At 32.8% G+C, this 21467-nt stretch overlaps 1 protein-coding gene across 2 annotated transcripts in view; it reads right to left on the reverse strand.

The window, feature by feature from the left end:
* The window catches only part of ERGIC2 (ERGIC and golgi 2), a 45562-nt gene that overhangs the window by 14830 nt on the left and 9265 nt on the right, over positions 1-21467 (reverse strand). For both annotated transcript variants that reach the window (XM_053661543.1, XM_037144871.2), the window contains exons 2-9: positions 21225-21364; positions 19619-19727; positions 17669-17715; positions 16420-16490; positions 8015-8055; positions 4115-4213; positions 2899-2994; positions 355-410 (exon numbers count right to left, since the gene is read on the reverse strand). In XM_053661543.1, the coding sequence (XP_053517518.1) occupies positions 355-410; positions 2899-2994; positions 4115-4213; positions 8015-8055; positions 16420-16490; positions 17669-17715; positions 19619-19727; positions 21225-21330 (625 nt within the window). In that variant the 5' untranslated portion in view covers positions 21331-21364. The remainder of the gene's footprint in view (positions 1-354; positions 411-2898; positions 2995-4114; positions 4214-8014; positions 8056-16419; positions 16491-17668; positions 17716-19618; positions 19728-21224; positions 21365-21467) is intronic.

Genomic DNA, 21467 nt, shown 5'->3' on the forward strand with positions numbered 1-21467 from the left:
GAAACTAGCTTGAATACATACATGTGTATGTAGCCATACTTAGATTTACATATTTCCTTCACCATCCATAAAAATTAGCAGAAATGTGTACAAAGTGATACAAGGCACACAAAGGCTCTCCTCCCTAACTGTGGCAACCTCTGAGCCATGACTAAACAGAAATACAGGTAGCTTAAAGACAAGAGAAAATGGATTAGAGCTAACACATTTATTATTTACTTTCTCCAATAGATACCTGTTTTCAAACAGCCCACTTTCAAAGCCCTACCTTGCACCTGTGCTAAAAAAAAGAAAAAAAAGCCCACAACTTTTTCAAGTTTATCTTCATGGAAAAAAACCTCAGATACTGCTTACAGTCATGGTTGACAAGTGCTGCCAAATGTGCATGACCTCGGGGATGTGGAATTGCCCTGAAAGGAGGAAAAAAGATTAAAGTAATAACATTCAAATATATAACCAATTAAAATCTGAAAAGGGATCTTTCCTAAGTCATATAATTTTCTTAATATAAAATAAGAACATAGTTGGCCTATGATTTAAGGAAGTAAGTCTACTCATCTCAGCAATACTGTCAACTGAGTGTTGGCAAACTTTCTATAAAGAGCCAGAGAGTAAATATTTTAGGTTTTGTGGGCCAAGATGAAAAATTTAAGTCAGTTTGTAGTTAGGTACATAAATAAGTTTTCACAAACTTCAAATGAGCACAACTATGGTCCAATAACACTTTATTTTGGCTCCTGAAATTTGAATTTCATATACTTTTCACATGCTATGATACATTATTCCACGTACATTTCAGTGAAGCGGAGGGTGCTGAAACTGGACAGCACTGAGGGGACACATTTTCAATTGTCACAATTACTGGGGAGGAGTTCTACTGGCATTTAGTGGCTAGCAGCCAGAGAAGCAAGGGGTCCTGCCAAGGCAACGACAGTCTCACACAAAATAATATTGTCCCACATCTTGCTTGACTTCCAAACATTCTAAGTGGCACTACATAAGTAAAAAACCTATGTATAATAATCTGAGTCTAGAACTTAACTCCATTTATCTATACAAAATAATTTGTTGTAGTTTCCATAGACACTAAATTCCCCAGGAAACAGAGGCAATGTCGTATTTTGTTTTGTTCACAGTATTACAAAGAGCTGTTCCTTATTTCAGAATACCACCTCATCAACAGAAATACCATTCATGACACTTGAGTGGCCAACATATCTGTTTCAGTCTGCATTTGCAGCTGTTGTAATGAGTCTTCATTTAAGTGGCAAGCATCTGCCTACTTCATTATTTTATCGAACGTAGCCATGATCAAGGATTTGCACACTGAAATAGTTCTCCTTTATAATACAGTTGAGAATAATTCTGTGCCTGAGAGGTAATGTGAGATATATATTTTTAAAAAATCAACGTTGAATTTGGCAAATCTGATACCAGATTATTTGGAGTGGTTTACTTCAGAGGTGGTAAGTATAAGATGCAAACCAAATGTTTTTCCATTTGGCTCTCTTATTGCTGGTGTGAGTTATAACATGAAGGGAGAAGTGAAACTGAGAACAAAAGCCACAGTGTAGAGGTTCATAATGATATTTGTTATAGTTGCCCCCTTTTGGTTAGATTTGGTGTAGGTTATTGCTTGTATCCAAAGATGTAATAAAATCTAAATTTCTCTGTGCCAAGTACGATTTGCCTGTATGATACCCAAACATTCTAAGATTCCCAGATACCGACTGAAAATGGAGGCAATGAGTTCTGGCAACAGTAACAAAACGACACAAAAATGAATGTTAAAAAGAGTGGGACAACAAAGCAATGTGTGATATGATCAATCTAAACACTGAAATAGTTTGCATAAAAGTCTAATGCTCTCTCTCCTCTCTCTCTCTCTCTCTCTCTCTCTCTCTCATGTTCTGCCTTATAACCTTCCCCTCAGCATGGATGCCCTGGTCTCCTTAATATATAAAATTGCTAACCATCCACTAGTTTGGACACTATTAAGGTCTTTCTCAATAAAACCTCTGCTGATGTGGAGAGTAGGTCAGGTACCTTGTTATGTAGTTCCTTACCAGCCATACTTCCTTCTAGCCTCAATACAACTATAATTAAATAGCTACCAGTGCAATTCACTGTTTAAAGGTCAGGCTCTCTCAGACTGTCAGTACCATAAGCACAAAAACCTTTGCTTTTTTTCTCTTTTCATCCTTGGTATCTAGCATGGTACTTTGTACAAAGTAGTAGTCAAAAAATGTCTCTTACAATGAAGAACTATTCAGTCCTGCAACTCAACATGGAAGAGATGAAGGAAGGGAGGCAGGATCAGAGAATTATTTATTCATTCAGAAATTTACCAAATATTCATTGTATAACAGTTTCTGTGCTGGGTGCTGCCTATGAAGGTAGATGGTCTAATATTTTTTCCTTAACTTTTACCTACTTTAACTTTTTCCCAGACACTACTAATTGCTAACTACACTGAAATACTTGTCTTAAACTAGTTAGGGTTATATTTTCGTGATGATCAGCAAACAGAAGAACCAAACAAAAACCTAATACCACCGAACAAAATGAACAAATTAACGAAATGTCTAGGTAAGAGCTTTCAGGCTACTAAAACTTGGTTAGCAGATTTTAATTCACATTTAACTACAGCTCATTTACTTTAACATATAAAATATGAAATGAGTATTTCACTTTTGTTTTGAAGTAGTGCTTAAAGTCAGTAGTCTTCTCTATTCTGCGTTTAAAGCCCAGAACAGCAGTCTTGAGACTTCAAAAATATCGATACAAAACATTTTAAGCAGTTCTTTAGTAGTCTTGTAATATTATTTTAGTTAAGAATTTACTTTTAACAAGCTGCCAACTTGTCTAAAGTATTTTCAGTAGGTGAAAAGAACATACTTGCCCACAGTAATGTGAAAATTCCCTGCTACTTTATTGACATACAGATGACCATGAATTCGGCAAGCATCTGGAGGCTGTGATGAATCATCTTCCCTATTGCAACAGGATATGTTAGGGTTACTTACAGCATGTTTAATATTGTCATCAATATTGATCTGTAAAGATGAATTTTTCAGGTAATGTCTAAATATCAGAAGAAGTTTTTTGAAGTCTATACATTTGTTTAAAAAAGCATATATTTAAAAATGGAAAAAAATCACATAATAATCAGACATATATTACATTTACACAAATCTAAAATTCCATGGTTCTTCAAATCTAACCAAAGGATAAAGTCCCATGACAGAAGACAAGGCTACAGGTAAAGAGTAAGTCCAACAAAGACAAACTTTCACCATCTTTTTTTGGCACTGTAGGGAACTGGGGAGGATAGGAATAGAAATGAGGTAAGGAAAAGGCAGGCCGTCTAAATTCACAGACAATGACACTTTCTTCCTAAGCAAATGTGAACCTGCTGTATAGTTTTAAAAGATCATTTTCATTATTTTAGCATTTCCAAATGTCAGCTATTCTTATCTATAAAAGAAAAAAACCACAAAATTCCTAATCAAAGTTTATACATCATAATGTGAAATGCAATTAATTTGTTCTTAAAGCATAAAATAATTTCATATGGAGGTGTAACAAAAACATATAAAAAGAGAAAAATTAACCGAAAATGAAATACAGTGAACTCTGAACAACACGAGTAGTAGGGGTGCTGAAATCCACATATAACTTTTGACTCCACCAAAACTTTACACAGTTTCCTGTGGTATCTGTAGGGGATTGGGTGTTAAGACTCAGGGATACCAAAATTCACAAACGCTCATGTCCCCTACATAAAGTGACACAGGTCAGTACATACAGTGGGCCCTCTACCTGTGGAGTACCAACCCCAGATAGAAAACAGTACAGGCAGTTATTGAAATCAATCTGCACATAAGTGGACCTGAGCAGTTCAAACTCATGTCATTCAAGGATCAACTGTAATATATTTATAATAATCCTGATCAATAACATAGGCTATGCATTTAAGAGTAAAAAAAACTTCATCAAACAGAATGATTACATTTTCCTGAGAAATATGAGATCTGGATAACTAAATCAGTATTAAAATTTTGTCAAAGCAAGTTCATAATAAATAGTTGCACACTTAAAACATACATCTCACCTTGGTGGAAGTGCTGTTGAACTTTTAAAAGCACTTTTAAATAACACATCTTGAAGTGAATGTTCTTCTTGCAGTCTACTTTGAATCAGCTGCAGCATCCTAAACATAACACAAACAAGCAACAGCTTACAAATATGGTAAGGTACACAAAGAAAGCCAACCCTTAAAAAATAATTAGATGATTTAGTTAAGCCATGCATTTATTATTTTAGGACTTTATTTTAAAATAAAATACTAAATTTCCTTTGGTCATTTTTCTTGGAAGAAGAAAGAGGTGAGGCAGGGTGGCTACATGTCTAATAGCTCGGCTACATAATAAACCCGTCTGACTGCATCAATGGTAGACGTGCTCATCTGAGTATCTAAATTCATCTTTCGTGTATGCATGAAGTAATTATAAAATTCCTACTTTTTGTACAGCATTGAAAAAGCATTATAGATATTTAAAAAAAATAAATAAATAAATAAGGGACCACACGATATAGGTCTGAAAGACTTAAAGTGGAAGATTTCTGGCCTGTGAAGCCACAGCACCAGCATTCGATTCTCATTACAAACCAAGACACAGTGCCATTCAATACTACCTAGTGACTCCTTTTCTGAAGACACCTGAACTTTATTCAATGATAAGACTATTCTAAACAAAATACACTCTATTGATATTTTTTGAAAAGAGTATCAGCATATAAAGCAGAGGACTGTAGGAAACAAAACATCTACTTTCTTTTTAAATATACCTAGCCACAAAAATTAGTTGCTTGAGGGTTTTTTAAACAAAATTCTTATGTCCACAATAACTTCTTAAATTACTTACTCTAAACACCACCACCAAAAATAAAAGCCTTTCCTCTAATACTTCTACCTTTGGACCATATTATCTCCTAACATTTTCAGCAATAATTTTGTATCATCAGACATGATGCTATTTTACCTTCTTTAGTTCTATGTCTTTGGAAAACTAACATCCAAAGTTATGTGTATTAAAGTTCAAGCTCAGCAATTATAAAAATTATACATAAAGGAAGAGGAATGAACAGACGAAACACAGAGCACTTTTAGGGCAGTGGAACTATTCAACAGGTACTATAATACTGGATACATGTCATTATACATTTGTGAAAACTCACAGCCTAATGTAAACTATGTATGGACTTCAAGCAATAACCATGTGTGAATGTAGGTTCAAAGACTGCATGAAATGTACCATTCCAGTGTCAGATGTGCATAATGGTGAAGGCTGTGCAAACGTGTGTAGTTTTCACTCAATTTTGCTGTGAACCAAAAACTACTCTAAAAAATAAGGTTTTTAAGTAAAACTTTAGAAGAGTTATAAACAAATATAGGCACTTAAAAAAGGAAGCAAACATAAATCTGATAATACTTCATATCCCATCATAATGATAAACATTTTCCAGAAGTACAAATGAGAGCATAAAATACTTATGCACCATCAATTAAAAACATTGGTAAAGCAGGACTAGTTAAAATAACAAGTCACTTTCAGAATGTAAATATAGTTCAAAATAAATCTTAAATCTACAAATAAAAAGCAGAAATCAGGTTATGTCCAGGGACTGAAATTTACTTCTACAAGAGGGAGAGTAATTAGGATGCTAAGTATTTTAAGAAAGCAGATCAATTGAGGGTAAGCTTAGATCTCTTTCAGCAAATTCTAAAAGTAAAGAACATTGGTAAGTACATTATTCAGAATGCTAGGCCTTGGATAGCTCTAGTCCATTCAAGAATATTTGTTGAGAAGCAGACATCATTTTGTAGGAAGCTTCAAAACACCAGATCCTATCTTCAGATTTATACATTTAAAGACTAAAATCTTTGAATATAATGCTGGCAGCAATTGAAAGCTTCATAATTTTGTGTCTTGTATTTCCGAAGTTCAACTTTTAGTGTTGGGCAGGGAGAAGAGACGATGACACCAAACGATGTGTAGATGTGTGTATGTGACTTCTACTTCAAACATACCAACAAATATCCAAGCTCATATTCCACGTATGAAGGTACATAGGAAACTCTACTATGATAGAAAATGGCTAACATTTTATCAGTAAAAACTCAATCCCTGCTTCCATTTACTACTAATCTTAACAATGAATAAAATTCCAAATGAAAAGTGATTCACACTTTATTATTTCTAGATTTAAGTAACATATTTCATCTCTAGATGGCTTTACACTAAGACCACTAGAATCCCAGAAACACCTACTACTCAGTTCAACTACATTCAATTTGCACTTCAATTTTAAAATCTCCCCAAGTCGTCTACCTGAAAATTAAGAGAGAAAGGCCTTTGAAATATACTTAGTGATGATAAAAAAAAATTTTAAAGATGGGTAAAAAAAATTTTTTTGTAATAATCTTAATTTAGGTAAAAGACTTTCTAATTATAAGACATAGCCTGGAAACCAAAACAAAACAAAACAAAACAAAAACCCACAATCTCTGGTAGAAGTAGTAGAGCAACCACTTATAATAAAGGACTCATTTTTTAGTATACAAAAAATTCTTTAGAGTTGTTTAAAAGAAAAACACCAAGCAAAATGGGTACATGGCATGAACAAGCAATTTCACAAAGGAAGTACAAATAGAAAAAGGTCTTCAATTGATTCAAAAAGAAATGACTATTTAAAACAAGCACATTGCCATTTTTCACCCATCAAATTGGCAAAAGTACAAAAGTCTTGGTATACCCACTGTTGGTGAGGTTGTACAGAATCAAGTAATCTCATATAATTTTGGAGTATAAACAAAACTACTTTGGTAAGATATTTGGCATTATCAAAATTTTACTCCAGTTTTGAGATATAATTGATATATAACATTTGCATAAGTTTAAAGTGTACAACATATGATTTGATATATATTTATCGCAAATGATTACCACAGTCAGTTAACAGCAATCACCAAACATACTTAAATTTTTTTCCTTGTGATAATCTAGAAACTACACACATGTGCACCCAAGTACCTAAGGAATTAATTAGGTTCAAGAACTTTCAATAAGCATTGTTTTCTTTTTAATTCTCACTTAAAGACATTCACTGATTTTTGGAGGAGCAGGAAAAGAGAGAGAAAGGGAAACATCGATGTGAGAAACACTAATTGCCTGTCCCTTGTATACACCCTAACTGGGAGCAAACCCCCAACCTAGGCATGTGCCCTGACCAGGAACTGAACTTGCAATCTTTTGGTTTACAGGACCACACTTCAACCGAGTCAAACCAGCCAGGGCCACTGAGAACTGTTTTCAATATTAGACTCTTGGCAAGCAATCTACCCGTAGTAATCACCCAATTGGATAAACTATAGTTTATCCATAAAATGGACTACTATATGTACATAAACAGGAAGCTATACAAAGGATCACATTAGACAAAAAGAGAGCAAATTATAGAACATATGAAATGATCCCATTTGTATTAGAAAAAAATAACATAAATACGCAAAAAAAAAAGAAAAAGAAAATTATATGTAAACAGAAATTTCTAGAAGGCTACACAAGACATTTAACTCTAGTTATTATCACTAGTCAGTACTAGGTTTATGAAATGATTAGGAGGCTTTTACTTTTACTTTATAGCCTTTCTATTCAAACTGAATGTTAGACAATGATTATATACTGCTTTTTTAGATTTTTAAATAGTTAATAAAATTTTTAATAAGAACTAAAGTGTATTCATTATCCAAAGTGCACTAGAAATAGGATAAACATGACTTTAAAACATGATAAATTTTCTGAAAGTCTAAAGATTGTATTATATACTATATTCTGCTGATATTTCACCCAGAGAAATGATGAGAGAAATATACTAATGTATGAATAATTTACAGTAGACAAAATGGGACCCAATTTCTGTGGATCACAATACTTTGTTTACTTATTACCTCTGCCACTCTTTTTGCTGTGGTGAAAGATCAAATATTACCTGAAATAAAGGAAAACATAATCACCAACATTGTCAAATTCTCTTGGCTTTTATAATAATAATTTTGAATTTTTTCTTTGAGAAACAAGCTTATAGTGTTCTTAAAAACAAGTATTCATATTTATTTCATCCTCTATAAGTCAAACTATAAAAACTTAAATGTATTTTATCTGTATTGAAAAAGAGTAAAAGAAATTTTATCACAAATATTTTCCTACTAGCTATCTACATTTATGAAAATGGATATAAGTTGGTAATCTATCATATGTACAAAATGGTATTTTAGGACTTAAAATCATTTAAATGATGCCAGCATGAAACTTTAGATATTTAAAAAGAAAAAAAAAGACATACAGCTTAAGTATAATATTTAAGCTTTCAAAGCACATATTCTTGCTCGGATAATACCATGATGAAATCAGCAAATTTTTATAATGGGCTAAATGATAACACCATAATTCTTAATTGTATTAACAATAAAGAATAATTCCAGAAATTTTATCTGGGCACTATCTTCATCAGTTCAAAATCAGACTTGGCTACTTATATAATTTGGTGAAAATAAAGTTTCTCATGGTTTGTGGTGATATTCACAACTTAATTTTGCAACAAAAAGTATTCTTTTGATTTTCATAAAAGCAATTTATAACAAAGCATATTAATCCTACTTTTTAACTTATTTAATTATCCTTCCATAATTAGGCATTAACCTACTAGTCTCTCTTTATAAATTCTTGGTTTTAAATTAAAGTAGGACAATCTCTCACTCTATTAGAAACAGTTCTATTTCTGTACCTTTGGTAATTTATTTATACCAACCTACAGGAAATTTCTCCTGTAATTTTGACCCTTATGTCTATCTAACATCTACAAACCATGTGCTCCAGGTTAAATTGTCCAATCTTTCTGATTTCAGTGAAATTACTCTGATTACTCCTCCTGCTGAACTTGTCTGCAGCATGTTTCCCAACCCTTTTCACACCACAGCACATGAGGATAATAACGCTTATATCTATAAAACACACCCCATGCAATTGCTCCCCAGTCATCTTGTGAATAAAATAAGTGGCAGTAGGGACTATGTGATTCTTCCTTTGACTTCCCCGAAATGCTTAGTATAATGCTTAGCACAAGGGGTTAAAGAAACTATTGCGTGGCCGACTTTGTGCAAGGCACTATACTACCTAATTCTTTATCTCACTTAACCTTCATAACCACCCTATGAGTTTGTTGTTATTCTTTTCCTTTTGCGTATAAGGAAGGCACTCAAAGGCTGAAATTTTTTCTTCAAAATCAGATAGTACAGGTCAGTCTGTAAATCCAGCTCTGCCAGATTCCTCACCTTCACACATTTTTTAAAATAATTTTTTTATTTAAATTAAAAAAAGCAATATAACATAATAGCAAAATAATAACTATCATGGTATATTGTGTGATCATGGTTTGGGGCTAGTGAAGTTATTAGGATTACATATTTAAAATCCAGAGTGTATATTAAAACAATGAATGAAAATTTGGAAGTAAAATGATCTCTTAAACAATTCTGTATTAATGATATTTATTATATTAAAGATACTTAATATTTTATACTAAATATAGTATTTATTTTAAATATTTTCATATATATAAGGACAAGGAAATGAATACTTACCAGAAACATTGTTAAACATTTTAAAAATTACTGATAAAGAATATACAATTAAATATTTTAAGTTCCTAACTTTCTGGCTAAGGCATGACCTATAATCATATGACAGTTAAATTTAAATAAAACTTTCCTACGCCACAATAAATGGAAGAGATGGCAGAAACTGTTTACAATGGAATCAATGAAGCTATCACTACATGATTCTAACAATTCATTAGTGCTGACTACCTACAAGGCATTATGCTATACATTTTGTGAACTATAAAGTAAAAATAGTTAATACTTCTCAGGAGCTAAAATCTAGATAGACAAGCAATTCAGAAGAAAATATATAAACAAAATCAAGGACTTAATAAATGGGAAGAAAAGAGACTGGGAATGACAGACACTCTGAATATATAGAAAATGCTAGAGAAACAGCATAAAAAATTTTAGAGGATAATTTCAAGATGATTAAGTCTCATCATAAATAAATTTTCACAATGCTCAAAGAAATATAAAAATTAGGACACAATCTATGTCATCATTTTAAATCATTCTAAATTAGCATCCATATGCTAGAAATTTTCAAGAACATATACAAGACAGAATACAAGGGAAACTAAATTGAGAGCCCAATGCAAAATTTATTTTATGGAAGAGAAAAGTACATCTAGGCAGCAAGTAAAATCTCCAAGTCAGAGGAACAAAGGAAAAAACAGTTACAAAAGATAAAAAGAGACTTCAGAAATAGGCAGTCTTCATCCATGCAACACTTTTAGTTCAATCCAGTGTCCAAGGCCACACGGGGAAGGCATTCCACAGTGGTGCTATTTCCTAGCTTACATGTGGCCTGGACAGTATTTTAAACTAAGCAAAAACACTGTCATTGCTGGTTGCTAATGAGGACAGTTACACCAGTTGAAAGAAGTCACTCTTACCAAATTTAGCCTGTTAATGCAAACAGAAAAAGAAATGTGGGATGCCCTGAACCACTCTGCCATCCCAGACACATCTGCAGCTTCCTCTTTTCCTTTCAAACCATCTGAGGATCTAATCTAACACAGAAACACAGTATATATAACCTCCTTCATCTAGGTATGAAAAAAAAGGAGCAAGTGTAAGAACCAATAACACTCTACATCAACTCTCAATTACTTATCAGGCCACTTACTTCCCTATTTTAAAGATGAACAAGTAAATCAATTACTCAAGGGACATATTAAGAGTTATTAATTTTAAAGAAGTGGTCAATATGAAGTACTAGAGCTAATTTTCCTCTCTGATACCACTTCTAAACATAAGAAGAAAAATGTTAGTTTTTCTAATTGTTTCTCAAACATACTGGCATCATGAAGACAGAGAAAAAATGGAGTGATCCACAATATAGTAGAGGTGGAAAATATAATCACTGAATTTTAAAACATAGCTCTGTCCAGTGTGGCTCAGTGGACTGAGCGTTAGCCTGCAACTATATGCCAAGAAATTTGAAAACCTGGGTGAAATGGACAAATTTCTAGAAAAATATAATCTTCCAAAACTGAATCAAGAGGAAGCAGAAAGCCTGAACACACTGATAACAGCTAGTGAAATTTAGGCAGTAATTAAAAGCTCCTGGCACATAAAAGCCCTGGACTGGACAGTTTCACAGAAGAATTTTACAAAACATTTAAGAAGGAGCTAACCCCTATACTCCTCAGACTATTGCAAAAAATTCAAGAAGAGGGAGGACTCCTAAACTCTCTTTATGAGACCAGCATCATCCTAATCCCAAAACCAGAAAAAGACACAACACAGAAAGAAAACTACAGGCCAATATTGCTGATGAACACAGACGCTAAAATCCTCAACAGAATATTGGCAAACCACATCCAGCAATATATCAAAAAGATCATACACCATGATCAAGTGGGATTCATCCCTGGGGTGCAAGGGTGGTACAATCTCTACAAATCAATAAGTGTAATACATCACATAAACAAAAGGAAAGACAAAAATCACATGATCATAGCAATAGACACGGAAAAAGCATTTAATAATGTACAGCACCCGTTTAGATAAAAATACTCAACTCAGCAAAGTGGGAGTAAAGGGAGCATACTTCAACATAAGAAAGACCGTATTTGAAAACCCTAGAGCCAACATGATGCTCAATGGGCAAAACTAAAAGCTTTCCCACTAAGATCGTGAACAAGACAAAGATGTCTTCTTTTACCACTTCTATTCAACATAGTATTAGAAGACCTAGCCAAAGCAATCAGAGAAGAAAGAAATACAAGGCATTTAAATTGGAAAGCAGGAAGTAAGACTGTCATTGTTTCCAGATAACATCATAGTATACAAAGAGAACCCTACAGACTCCACCACAAATCTACTCTACCTAATAAGTGAATCTGGCAAAACAGCAGGACACAAACTCAACAATCAGAAATTGAAGGCATTTTTGCACTACAACAACAAAATATCAAAAACAGAACTCAGGGAAAAAATCCCATTTGATATAACAACAAGAAATATAAAGTACCTAGGAATAAACCTAACCAGGGAGGTAAAAGACCTGTACTCAAGAAAACTACACAACACTGAAGAAAAAAATTAGGAAGACACAAATAAATAGAAGTAAATACTGTGTTCAAGGATTAGAAAAATTAACATCAAAGTCCACACTACCCAAAGCATTTTACAGATTCAATGCAATCCCTATTAAAATACCAATGACATATTTCACAGATACAGAACAAACATTTCAAACATTTATATGGAACCATAAATGACCCCAATTAGCCACAGTAATTCTGAGAAAGAACAACAAAGTAGAATAGATCACAATACCCAATACCAAACTGTATTACAAGGCCACTGTAATCAAAACAGCCTGGTAATGGCATAAAAATAGACACATAGACCAATGGAACAGAACAGAGAGCCCAGAAATAAACCCATCAATCTTTGGTGAATTAACATTAAACCAAGGGGGCAGAAGCACAAAACAGAGTAAAAATAGCCTCTTCAACAAATGGCGTTGAGACATGTGGACAGCTACATGCAAAAAAAATGAAACTTAACTACTAACACCATACACAAAAATAAAATCGAGATGGATAAAAGACTTAAATGTAAGTCACAACACCATAAAAGTCTAGAGGAGAACATAGGCAGAAATATCTCAGATACTCCATGCAGCAATATTTTCACCAATAGGTCCCCTAGAGCAAGGGACATAAAGGAAAGAATAAATAAATGGAACTTCATCTAAATAAAAAGCTTCTGCGTGGCTAAAGAAAACACCAGAAAAATAAAAAGGGAACCAACTGCACGGGAAAATATGTTCGCTATTGATACCTCTGACAGGAGTTTGATCTCTAAAATATATGAAGAACTCACACACTTCTGCTCCAAGAACACAAATAATCAAATTAAAAACTGGGCAAAGGACCTAAACAAACACGTCTCCAAGGAAGACATACAGAGGGCCCCAAAATATATGAAAGGATGCTCAGCATCACTAGCCGTCAGAGCTGCAAATTAAAACCACAATGAGATTCCACTTCACAGGGTCAGAATGGCCAACATAAACAAATCAACAAACAACAAGAACTGGAGAGGTTGAGGAGAAAAGGGAACTCTACTATACTGTTTGTGGGTATGCAGACTGGTACAGCCACTGTGGAAAACAATACGGAATTTCCTCAGAAGACTAAAAATGGAATTGCCTTTTGACCCAGCAATTCCACTGCTGGGAGTATATCCTAAGGATCCAATTCAAAAGAACCTATGCACCCCAAGGTTCACAGCAGCACAATTTACAAAAGCCAAGTACTGGAAGCAATTTAAGTACCCATCAGTAAATGAGTTGATAAAAAAAACTATGGTACAACGGAATACTATGCAGCAGAAAGAAAGGAGTTCCTACTTTTTTCGAAAGCATGGATGGAACTGAAGAACATTTATGCTAAGTGAAATAAGCCAGGCTGTGAAAAACAAATACCATATGACCTCACCTATAAGTGGAACCTAATCAACAAAACAAACAAGCAAACAAAATATAACCAGAAACACTGAAATAAAGAACGAAGATAGTAACAAGAGGGGCAAGGGCAAGAGGACAACAGGGGGAAGAATGGGAAGGGTCATCAAGGAACATGTATAAAGAACCCATGGACAATACCAAAGTGGGGTAGTATTGAGGGCGAGCTGTGGGGGTGGGTGGGGCAGGGGAGAGCAGTGGAGGCAAAATGGAAATATGCTTGTACAAAAATAAAAACAAACTTTTTTTTTTAAAAAAAAGCAAGGTCTCTGATTCAGTTCCCAGTCAGGACACATGCCTCCGGTGCAGGCCAGACCCCCAGTTAGAGGCATGTGAGAGGCAACTTATTTATGTTTCTCTTGCACATGATGTTTCTCTCTTTCTCTTTCTCCTTTCCATCCCCTCTCTCTAAAAATAAAGGAAGGAAAGAGGGAGGGAGGGAGGGAGGGAGGGAAGACTGAAAAGAAGATTGGTCCTTCCGGATCAAAATAATCTTCAGAACTCAGAGGCAAAGTTCAAAATATGTATCTAATGTAAGGAGTAATAAAGATATTCAGAACAACTCTATAAAATTCGATATCATATGACAATTTTAAAAAGCAGAGGTAAAAACACTCTTTCAATATCATTAAAACAAATAAACGAGCAAAAAAAACACTTAAAAATTAAGATCGCCAAGGATGAAAATCCCTAAAGGGAATCCACATTATTTATACAGGATAAATATTTGGATTTCAACAGTAAAAGTAAAAAAGCATTCAAGTAGATAAAGTAAATATATTACATATGAAGGGAAAAAAATAATTGTGCCAGAAGACAAGGAATGTCTATAAAATTCTGAGTGCAAAACATGAAAAAGCAAGAATGAATTTTCTCCTCAAGCAAGCTTACATGTATGAACAGCAGAATGGCACAGGCAGTCATCCTAGAGTCCTTGGGACCATTTATCACATTTCTGCTGATAAATAGTCCCAAAAAGTTCCTCCAACACAGTAATAAACAAAAATCAAGAAACTAAGAATGTTAGAAAGAATAACAGCATATAGAGGTAAAACTGAATAATCATTATTATAATAATATAAAATGTAATGCAAATCTTGAAGTATCTAATAATTATCTTCCAGATCTAAAGTTTCAGACAAGTGTAATATACAGCAACATGGTGCCTAAATTTTTAAGATACTTAACCTCATATAAAATTACTGTGATATCAATTTTTGAAGGGGAATAAAGAAGAATGACAATAAGAAAGGTACTAAATTTTTTCTTTAGAAATTTCTATTTAAAAAGAGCATACCAAAAGAAATAAATATATTTGTTGTTTTAAGCTAAAAATAATTTTATAATAAAACAAACCTAAGGGCTCCTTTTTTTGCTCCTCAGATTCAGTTACTTCTAATTCTCCTCTATCACTGTTAGTCTTCACTTTGCAATTTTGCTTAAAAAGGCATTCAGGGGATCAATGGTAAATGAAGAACTCAGGAATGCATGGTAAACGTAACTACCAAAATGCCAACAAAGCAGTCAGCAACTCAAGGCAAAACTGCTTCTTTTTTTTAATTAAATATATATTTTTATTTTATTGATTATGCCATTACATTTGCTCTATTTCCCCCCTCCATTCCCCTTCACCCTACACACCCCTCCCCCACCATTCCCCCCCTTTAGTTCATGAACACATGTCTCAAGTTCTTTAGATTCTATCTTTCCCCTACTATTCTTACCCTCCCCCCTATCTATTTTCTACCTACCATCTATGCTACTTATTTTCTGTACCTTCTCCCCCCTTCTCCCTCTCCCACTCCCCTGTTGCTAACCCTCCACCTGATCTTCATTTCTATTGTTCACTCCTGATCTAGCTGTCCTCTTGGCTGTCACTGGTCATGACTTGTTATCAGCCTTTGTAATATGATACCTGCCCCAGTGATGTGATGGTGATTTCTTCCTCTTTCTTAAAGATTTTATTTACCTATTTTTAGAGAGAGGGGAAAGGAGACAGAAAGAAAAAGAGAGAAACATCGATAGGTTGCCTCTCACACATGCCCCACTAACCCGCAACCTAGGCACATGCCCCACCAGAATCCAACCAGTGAACCTTTGCTCAGTGGGAGGTCAGCCAATCAACTGAGCAGTCAAGGCTAGTGGTGATTTCTGAAGTCGATTACCTTATACACAATTTGTTCCATAAAAAAAATATGAGAATGTCAGTATCTCACTAGTTTTGGGAAATGGAGATGTGAAAAAGAAAGGAATAATGCACATGAAATTTCTCTTCTTAGAAACTGCTCCGTTCTTGATTATGTTAAGAGAAATACAAAAAGGACACAGAATTTCCAAATCATTAGAGGAAAAGAATAGTTCATCACTATAGCAACTCTAAAAAAAAGAGAAAAGGAAAACATTTAGAAAACTATTAGAAAGGAAAACTATTAGAAAACATTAACAAAAATGTAAAATAAGAATAAGGTTATAAAACAGACATGAAAGGCTTATTCAAAATGCTAACCATGCTAACAATGATTATCTCAAGTTTTGGTATTACATACAACTCCCCCTTCTACATTTTTACAAAGAATATGCACTTCTTTAAAATTGAGAAAATATATTTTAAAAACTCGCTGAGACAAAACCAAAGAAAATATAAAAACTGTTTTCAAGGGAACAATTTCTTAAAGCATATTACTCTTAAAAATACATGAATCAAACTTACTGGTTCATAAACTAGACCATTTGCAGATGCAACCATTGTTTCTGCTAAATCCAATACATCTGCTCCAACATCTGCATAAAAAAATTAGAAGTTTTATATTCTATGTTAAGAGCCCAACTATATCTGATATAAACTAACAAATTACCAGAAAACTTACTTTCCTATATGTTTATTTAAGTTAAAATAGTAGCATTATATAGATTTGGTTGAATTATTCCAAAAATTAATATTTTTTTTACTTCTTGCTCAGTAAAAAGACAATTCAGAATGTCACCATAAACAGTATAAAGTTTACTGAAGAGCTTTGCAAAAAAAATGTAAGAATCTAATCATGAGTACTAAATGGCTGCTACACAAAACATTAATTTTAAGAATTATTTTAGATTAAACGAAATCTTAAGGCAAAGCTACTGATTTTTAAAATATCAATAGAAAATGTTTATTTGAAAAGGCTAGAATTCTAATGGTATTCAAACAACTAAAATAAGGTAAAATATGATGTGTTCAGTATTAACACCAGCTCATAATTTCAATACAAAGTATTTCTCTTAAAATCACTAACATAAGGAAAAAAATAAATGGAAAAGGTAAAAAGATTTAAGGTTCCTGTGATAAAATTTCCCAGAAATTAACTTCCTTAATTGGATAACACTATTTCACACTTTAAAAAACTTTGTCTGAACTACTAAATTATTTGTCTCTATTTTTCAAGTGGTAATTTAAAGATAACTTTTATGTAAAAATATCATCATTTTTTAGAGTACTACTGATTCAAACATTACCCAGAATATAATATATTAACATCTTTTCACTTCTACCAGTACAAGCAAAACAGAAAAAAGATCACTATTAACTTCAAACACTTGGGTATATATTTTAATATGAAAGAGTAAAGGGTAATAAACTGGAAGAGTGAAACAGGATATTCTTGAGAAACATGGGTATAAAAACTGGTAATCCAAACAAGAAAGAAGGACATATACCTACACTAAAACTTTTATTCACAAAAATTTCCTTCAGTTTTTTTTTTAATTATACTAATGTGAAAGCTGAATCTCTTCTCTTTCTAAAGAAAAAATTTAAAGAATATAAATTGGGGGAGGAAACTTACATTATTAAATAACACTGCAACAGCATTTTAAGATACAGTAAAGGAAAAACAGTTAAAACAACCAGTGGTTTTACTTTTTCCTAGCAACTGTTTGAACTATAGCTATATATGGATTCATCAAGTTAAAGGTATACTTACACTGACACTTCATGGCAACAGTAATATCTATGTTGATTCTCAATTTGCTAAAAGACAAAAAGGAAACTTTAATACCCACCAAGTAATAAAAAACATGAGAAATATAAGTCAACTCTCTGAAAAACTTGGATTTCAAGAATATATCAATTAGAACTTAGAAAGCATTTCTTATGGCAAAAACAAAAGCACTTTGAAACTAAAATTCTATTCTCCAATCATTCCAAAAGGCTTTCTGATTTTACAGGTTTTTAATACTGTATCATGCAATTTAATTTTATTAAATTAAACAACTCCAAGAAACTCAGAAAAATAAGTTTTAGCCTTTGTTTACATAAATCTTATTTAAAATAGTCTTTTAAAACTTTCAAAATCAAGAGTTAGGAACTGCAAACGTTTCTCCTCTGTCAAATAAATACTATACATCAAGCATTCTAATTATCTTCTATATTTTTTATCATGGACCTATAAAGTGGTGGCTTCACAGTTCTGTAGATAAAACAGTGGTGTTCAGGGCAGTACAAACGCCTGGCTTAAGATCACATAATCACTGAACTGGCATAACTGGAAACTAGGTCTGGGTGACTCAATAAATGCAGCCAAACTGCCGGGAAAAAACTCTGATGCTTAAAGTTTTGCATGGCCTTTTAAAAATGCTTTATTAAATAAATGATGAATTCAAATTAAATTGCTTTTCAAATATTAGAATTAATTAAGCACCATAAATAACAGAATGAGTATAATCAATATCAGTCTCATCCTGTGCTGCCTATCAAAACTTCTTTCACTCTAAGAATTTGCATCAGGTTTCAAAATACTTAGAGCTTCAAAATAATTTTCAACAGATTTTTTAGGACTTCAGAGTCTCAAAGTTGTGTAGAGTTCAAACTGGGCTCCAAATAACCTTGGGGTTTAGGCTCAGGAGATGCTGTAGGAACCAGGAGAGAAGAACAAGTAGACAGGCTTCTGGGTTTCCCCACTGGGCTTACTTATAAGACTAGTCTTATATGTAAGACTACATTTGGGAAAGAAAAAAGTGTTTCATTGGTGCTAAAAACAAATAAAATAACAAAAATAACACAGTGTTTGAAAACCCATGTTATCAAGAATAATACTCTTCATTTTATAAATGAGGAAACTGAGGCCCAAAATAAGTCAGCTGCATGACTTACCCAAGGTAACAGCAATTAATAAATGTTGACTGACTTCTCACTTGTGTCATGAGGAAGGTACTATAATTATTACCCCCATTTAATAGAAAAAGAAACTGAAACACATGCAGATACAGATTTGGTAACTTCCCTAAAAACTCACATAGCTAGTAAATGGCAGAGCTATGATTAGAATTGAGAAGTAAATGTCCCTCCCATCTAGTACAATCTTATAAACCTATTATCTTCGATCAATTAAAATATCCCAATAATACAAATAAAATAAAGTATACTTGTCTCCTTATTCAGGCACTGTATTTTCAAACTTTTAAGTGATGTTATTTACATTAAAATTTAGTTTGGATGTAATTTATAAAAATCGTTATAAGCATATACAATGTATCTTCAGTTTATTTTCCAGTTTATGCAGATCAGTAAGCTATTTCAAAATCTAAAAAGTAAAGTTTTAGCACATTAAATAATTCCTACCAGTTCAGTATCTTCAAAAAAACATGTTCTCCTAACCATTTTATACAGTGCATTTATATCAGAGAACCTCCCTTTCAGAATTTAACCAGTATTCAAATGATTCTAAAATGTTTTACCTAATGCATGCAAAAATGACAATTTATAAGAATTACTTCTTCAGAAATAAAGTAAACCAAGTAAGCAAAATATTTATTTTTAGATAAATAGATATTTGTTTAAAAGGCATATCAGCTTTAAAACAATTTATTTTTTAAAATGGCATATTATCTTTAAAACAATTTAAATCTAAAGGTATTTCAAAAAGAAAAGTTACCTAGAAAAATCTTTGTCTACTTCATATTCATATTTCATCCATGTATCTTGATATACTGAGAACTCCATTATGGTTAATAACGCCATAGTGGTAAATGCTATTAGAGAAACTGAGAAATCAAACAAAAATGAAAAACAATTAAAACTTCTTTTATAAGTAAATACTAGGAAACTACTTTTAGTGAGATTAAATATATCAAAGAATGACTTCATGGCTGCCATGACACTATTATAAAAAATTTTTCTTAAAATGTCTATGATAGATTTCCCCCCTAAAACAGCTCAGAAAATAAGATTTAATGATCAATGAACACACAAATAAACACAAACATTTGTACTATGGAGAAAGCATTTTATTTCTTCAGTATTTAAAGACACAAAACTTATGCTTTCTTACATATAGCAGTGTCACAGACATAGTAAATAATCAAAGGAGGCATATATTTCACATCACAAATCTGAAAATGGTCCCCTCAAATTAAAAATGCATCTATGCCTACAGCCCAATTTTTAAAATTAGCCTAATTTTTTAAATCTTGAGAAGCCACAATAATCTGTGTGCCAGAAATTCAGACAACATATACCTCCAAATCTCTAATAAAACTCTCATCTACTTTGGAATCTCCTAAACATATCATTTCATTTATAGAAGCAGCTCAAAGACATGACAAAAAGGAAAAAACTACCATATACTTGGTTTAAGTGACAAAACACACTTAAAATGGATTGTGAAAAAAAACGAGCTAATTTTGTTTAAAAAATTAATCACAAGAGATTATAACAAAAATTAATCACAAGATTAGAAATAGTAAGAACCTTAGTACACATTTACCAAATGAAATGTCAATCTTATGTGAAACACTATTTTATCAGTTCTTCTCAGAGAAAGAAATAACAGGAAATAGTGTTATAGTTCCATATTTTGCTTATCTATTCCATTATTTGTTTTACTTAACACATATTTCTATCTGTACCAGGCTCTGTTCTAAGCATTTTATAAATATTAACTTATTTAACATCACAGCAACTCTACTATATAAATACTGACATTGGCCCCATTTCATAGAAGAAACTAAAGCAGAGACAGGTTACTTCTTCAAGGTCATGTAGTTAGGGAGGAGAAGAGGATTTAAATTGAGAGTCTGGTTCCACACTCTTAACTATTACCCCATGTTGCCTCTCTCCAGTAAGGTGAAATGTAAGAACTCTTATTATATAATGATGTCTAAATTGATTTATTCTTAACCAAAATAACACTGAGGCAGTTTAACATCATTAAATAACTTATTCTGAGTTAAATTATATTTATATATAACAATCTTGTTCACATAATCATATATAACTCACCAGAGCCAAAACAGTAAAACAGGATTAATGTTTCAATAAACACTGCTAAATGCAGACTATACTGAGTTAGATGCCGAAAAGAATACACATGCATACACACACACTCAAATTAGAGCAAAACAGCATTACGTGAGGACAGGGCAGTTAAAAAAGTTAATACATTGATGAGTTTTTCCTCATGGCTATATTTCTGTACGTTACTGATTGGATCACTCAGAGGCATTTAGCGAAGGTGTTTTAATTTGAATTGATATTCTCACCTGTACCCCCACTGGCTGAAGTCTCTACATAGCTCTCAGGAACCTTTGGAAAGGCATCCAACTCTTTCACCAAACTTAAGGTTTTTTTCCGATTCAGTCGCCTCATCTTCAGAAAAACCTTCTTCTTTCATATAGTCATGCTAAGAAATAAACAATGAACAAATGTATCCTCTAAAAAGATATAAAGGTTTATATTATTTTTAGATAACTGACGAATGTCCTTGGAAGAACTTAATATTCTCA

The sequence above is a fragment of the Artibeus jamaicensis genome, unplaced genomic scaffold, assembly GCF_021234435.1.
Source record: "Artibeus jamaicensis isolate MK-2021 breed Jamaican fruit bat unplaced genomic scaffold, CSHL_Jam_final contig_233, whole genome shotgun sequence".
Lineage (NCBI taxonomy): Eukaryota > Metazoa > Chordata > Mammalia > Chiroptera > Phyllostomidae > Artibeus > Artibeus jamaicensis.